At 38.3% G+C, this 5,746-nt stretch overlaps 1 protein-coding gene across 1 annotated transcript; it reads right to left on the reverse strand.

Moving 5' to 3' along the window:
• Positions 1-3: 3 nt before the first annotated feature.
• LOC104618841 (arrestin domain-containing protein 3) lies at positions 4-4,613 on the reverse strand (the record flags this gene model as incomplete). The annotated part of the gene is made up of 4 exons (XM_010284545.1): positions 4-120; positions 512-614; positions 1,845-1,992; positions 4,532-4,613. Coding segments are annotated over 4 exons (450 nt in total), but the record flags the coding sequence as incomplete, so codon positions are not given.
• Positions 4,614-5,746: the final 1,133 nt, after the last annotated feature.

Consider the following 5,746-nt stretch of genomic DNA (forward strand, 5'->3'; position numbering starts at 1 on the left):
GTTTGACTTCCTTCATTTTCCCTTTGGCATAAAATGCCTGTGTTTGGTAAATGGCTGCCTTTGGCACCACCACACGGGAAGAGCAGTTCTCAATCTCAGCAAAGATCTGAATTGATTCACCTGAAACAAAAGAGACTTTCAACTTCTCTTTATATTTACAAGGCAGCTTAAGCAAACTGCCACATTCTGTGTATTGTTATAATGCTGCTAGCAATGCTCCACCTTGAAAAACATTGACTGATGCTAGTAAGAATAGGATCACCACAAGCTAATATGAAAAAAAAAATGCACAGGTCTAATAGAAGCAGATGTCCTTTGACAATCTGGAGACACAGTTAGCATTAGTTAACAAAATTAGTCGTAGTTAAGAAAATTATCAAGGAGATTGCTGAATGCAGACTGAGGTGGCAAGAACAGTTTAAGTACTTCGTTTCTATAAAAGCAGTAAGTACAAACTGTCATTTTTAAAAGGGAAGGAAAAACATTTCCTATAATTACTTCTGTTACGTACCTGGGGTGTAGCCCTTCCTTTCAATTTTGGCACTTAAGGATATTGGGCCTGAGGTACAAAACCAACAACAGAGAGTCTTTTCTTTTGTGCCTGCTTGGGGTGACTGCAAGAGAAGAACAATATTGCCCATTTAATTCAGAATTCTCTGAATATCTTCACCTATTCTAAATAGACACAAAAAACAATTTTCATAATGTACTTATTATATATTTTGATAAAAATAGCCAGTTTTATTTATAGGGAAAAAACTCAAGCCGTTTCAACAGCACTAGGCAGATATATTCTAATTCCATTACTCATTAACATTGCTTTTTCTGCTACACTTCACACACAGTCACACTTGGAATAGTTTTTATCCATAAATACTGTGTAACTTAAGAAAAGGCTTTATAGCCTACATATCCCAACATCTTGTTGGCAAAGCTTTTCATTTATCGGTAAACTAGAACATCTTTCCAGTACACTATTTCAGAAACAATAACTAAGCTAAAGCACTGTAACCTTGACTCCTGCTATTTCCTGTTTCGGAATGATCCTGTTTCATCTATATTAAACAGACTTTGTTATTTTTACATGGTTATCAGGATTTAGGACTTGATCCAAATCCCATTAAAGTCAAATAGGAGTCCTTTGATTTTAGTGGAATTTGTGCAAGACCAATCTCCCTTTGCAAGTCTGATTTTTCACCCATACACACAAGAAACCTGTTTCAATGGACTTTGTGGTTTCTTTTCCCCCCTCCACAGGTTAGAATTTGAGGAAGAGGAGGGGAAAAAAGAAGGAAAGAAATTTTAGGTCAGATTGAAATCAAATCCTCATCGAAAGCAGTTGTGGTAACTGAAATTATTTTTATGAAATGACAGTTCAGAATATAGAGAATTGTGATAATTTCTCCCCATTGGTAGAAAAACTAGCTGTCTGGAAGTTATCAATTATGCACGCCAGTACTTTTTTTACTTTGCATTTTTAAGTTAGCAGTCTCTCACTATAATATTCTTTTAAGTTTCACTGTTCCATCCACAGATTGTTCAAAAATCAAAGAGGAACAGCTCTCAATATTCTCAGTGACATTTTACAATTTTGTATTATCAATTTAAATTAACATAGCATTTTACATATCTTAAAAGTGAAGCAACTCCAAGTACAGGAAAACATAGCTTTCAAAATACCAGCAGTTACAGAGTTGCTGAACTGATATACTACTTAGAAGATCAGCTGTAACTAAACTAGAGAATAAATATTAGGTAAAATTAGATGTGGATATTGTTTCAGTTATTATACTTCATTATTTTTATGCCAGAAACAAAGAATGAGTAACTCTGTCAATTCTTACCAGTAATGAAGGAGTGTTGATATCTATATGTTCAAAGACTGTAAATTCCTTCTTTAATTTTACTGGTAGAAGCCAAGGCCTATGCAATTCAGCTTTCACCCAATAGCGCACACTGCCATGTCTGCCTTCGAATGAGGTAGCAAGTGGTCTGTGCAGGACACAAAGGTCAAAATTGAGTAAAGTCTTTCTGTCTAATAATGATACAATTGATCAGGGATTAGTATGTAGTATTGCACTCGTAAATGCACTGTCGTATTTAATGCAGCATAACTTATTTGCAAAGTTTCTGTATCTCAGAAAAATTCAAGAATAAAGATGGGAGAAAAAATCATCTCCAATTTAACCTACTATAATTTTGCATAGATTTTAAGAATCAATTAAAGAATTGTACTAGAAAATGCCAGGAGAGTACACAGTTCCTTTAAACTTAAGAGGCCACTTTCACATCTAAGTAAAGCATGCCCTTTTAAGGGCAAATTAAGACTACCAACTTAAAATTAGCATTAGTTATCAACCAATTATCATTTTGGATACTGCATTTTGTAAATCATTGTCTAGTGTTTACTTGACTGGTATCTCAATGTCTGCTTATTTTAACTGTAACTCAGCACTTTCGTAGTTTGTTTTGCCTTAAGCAGAGTAAATATTTCAATTTAGAGTTCTAAACAGAGAAGCTATTTTGAGTACCTTCTAATTTTCCTCTGGCGTGGCAAGACCAGCTTAAACCACTTATACTGTATATGAATGTACATATATAAGCATATATATACACACACATAAAATCATCAGGACTATTCTGCTCTGAACTTTCACAGATGAAAAAGTCCTCTTTGGGACTTGAAGGAAAAACGATGTCAAAAGGATCTCCAAACCTTTCAGCATCACCCTTTTTTCCTGTAGTATCATAAAATGGAAAGACAGAAGATCTTTATACTCCAGTTATCTCCAATTAACAGTACTTTTCCACAGCTTACTTTTTTCCGTATTTTTATGCAAGTTAAGTTTTTCTACTATTTTTTGAAGACACTGTAATATATAAAGTAAACATAAATTATTTGCAAAGCCTCCATATCTTCCATAGGGAATAATACTACCCATTACTACGATGATTCTTTCAGTTACCGGTTTGACTTCTCTATTTGCACATCTGAAATGTTTACTCCCTGCCCTCAAATAATCCAAATGAAAGGATTTTCTAATCGGTCTTCAACACTTCACTGTGCCCCATATTTTTTAGGGCAAAAAACCAGTAAGGCCAGTGTGTGTCTTCTTCCTTTCCACTGCTGCTCTGTAGTCTAAATTTTGGAAGTATTCTACAGACACAAAATAAACAGGCAGTGTCAAACTTCAGGCTTTTAATACCAGCCTTTGGTTCCTACCCCCTCCCTCCCCCCAGTGTTATCAACAGCTTGTTTCAGTTATTCTTCCAGGTCACTTAAAAAGAATCTCTGCTTGACCAGTGCTTGTGATATTTTGCTGGCTACTGATTGCGCTTCAAGCTAAGCGCTTCACGTTCCTGGATAATGTTTTATTTTTTCATATTTAAATGCCCCTTCCAACTCAAGGGAAGATCAGCATTAGCTTTGCTTCTTTTTGTAGTTCAGGTTCGCAAAATGCTAAATTGCCTTCAAAAATCTCCATGTATGCAGGTCTTCTCCACTGTTCTGTAAGATCTACTGCGAGGTCCTGTGCTGTTCACTTTGAAACTGACATGTGAAGTGTTTATCATCTGCAGGCCCTGCTAAAACCAGCACCTCCAATAAACAGTCTGTTTATTAGTTTTAGTATTAGGTACTGAGCTATTTCACATAACACACTGCCCATTTTTTCAACCTTAGCGAGTTCGCTGCTTGCCTTCTGCAGCATAAGGCTCCTTCTTCCAGCCATGTTGAGACTCCCTCTGTTCCTCTGTGTGTGATTTTATTGCTACTTGTATTTTTAGCTCATTTCCATATTGGTATCTCCTCTATGTGTAAGTCTTCCATTCACAATGTCGACATTAGATATCTATTTCAGATTTTGGGGGTGGGGGAACAATCTTTATCTTAACACTTCTGCCCTCACTCTTGCTTCACCTTTGCTGTCTGAGACAAATGGAACTAGGTACTGGAATTCTTGCTTCATCCACCCATCCTTCTGCTTATTTCCACGCAGGCCTTCTGCATGAAGGCCAGCCTGGGTACATACATCCCCTTTAAAGGGGAGCAACTTCCTCTTTTTTTCACACAGAAAAAACCCAACTTGCCACATCTGTTCCAGACTGAGCCCAAACATTTCAGCTGTGATTTTATCTCTAGTTCTGCTGGCCTGCACGGCTCCAGTAAACTGCTGGTTGCATTAGAAGGTCTCTCAGCCACTCTGCAGTACTCCAGTAATGATTCAAATTCCTCTCCCTCCTCTTGGAAAAGGGTAAAATATTGGTAGACCTAGTAAGTCAGTAGGACTTGGTCAAAGGAAAGTGAGCAACTGGGCAGCAACGAGCTCCTGTTTCATGGAAACTAAAAGAATAAAAAGGAAGTATGTATCAGTTTAAAAGCAACCTCTTCAGTTTAATGAGATTATGTCCTCTGCTGCATGTCAGAGCACAATTCCTACTACCATTGAAAAGGTTTCCCCTCCACCCACAGCAGGAGTTTTGCTCAGGCGGGTGGGCAGCAAGGCCCAAGGAGTGCGTGTGGGCAACTTACGTCTGTGGAAGCTCAAAGCTGAATGCATATTCGTGCCTTCCCGAATGGATGGTGTGAAGGCCTTCTTCTGAATTATCATCATCTAGGAGAGAAGAGAAAGAATATGCTATTTCACCTGCACACGTTTTACATTACACGGGCTTCTCTTCCAGAAGAAGAGGCATTTACACATCCATTATGGCACTTGAGAACACTGTGTCCCAGAAATAAGGGTCTCTGGTCCATGTGTGTTAACTGTTGGATGCAAGGGCAAATCTCACCTACAGAGGGACAGGCAGAGGTTAATTTGCTTTCATTTATAATCCTGCCTCTGAACACTGACACAATTAAAACTGCTGCCATTTCATGGCCTGCCTGCAAGGTCTGTAACGGAGATCATCCTTTTCACTGTGATTCCTAGTTAAAATGAAACAGAGATGGCTCTTTAACAGCATTTAAGTGCTCTGCACCAAGTATGCTGTGTAAGATTAAATTTAGTAATTCAGATTCCTTTTATCCCTCGCCTAGCAACAGTGTCCAGAAATTAATCACCAAAAAAAGAATGGGAAGGAAAAAAAAAAAAAAGGGTGTACAAGCACCGCCTGGAAACTGCCAGACAAATTCAAGGACACAGAAAGTTGCAAGCTGCCCGATTAGCACAGTCTAGAGATAAACATTTCATTTTTTGACAGACTAACTTGATCTTGCTCAGAGACCAAGACCCCGATATTTGCTGGTTCCAGCGAGAAAGCCAACCTCTGTTTATGGTCATGATTTCTTGTATGCCTTTAAAGGCTGAAACAAATTTGCCGTTTGTTCCGATGCAATTACTGTAAGACCAGAAAAATGCTGAGTCCATCAAAATAGAAAGTTCAGAGAAAAATAACTGAGCATCTGTCACGTCAAAATGGCTGGAATAATGGAAGGGCATGTAGTGAGACAATGTGAAAGGCAGCCGCTTATATTTAATGGTCTGAAGCGTTAGTGGAGGCACACAGAAGGATTCTAAGTTCCCACTGTCCTACAGTAACGCCGATGCTGTAACGCACCGCAATGGTTGGAAATACTAAAAAGAAAAAAACACACCACCAAAACAAAAAAGCCCCCAGGAACAAGCTATGGACACAAATGCACCTTCAGCACGTAGCCTCGCCGAACAGATGGCAGGAAAATGCGCCGAAAGGGCCAGACAATGCCGATCAGCGTGAGGAACTTTTTGGGTTTTATTGGTTAAAT

Source organism: Phaethon lepturus, unplaced genomic scaffold, assembly GCF_000687285.1.
Source record: "Phaethon lepturus isolate BGI_N335 unplaced genomic scaffold, ASM68728v1 scaffold18473, whole genome shotgun sequence".
Taxonomy (NCBI): domain Eukaryota; kingdom Metazoa; phylum Chordata; class Aves; order Phaethontiformes; family Phaethontidae; genus Phaethon; species Phaethon lepturus.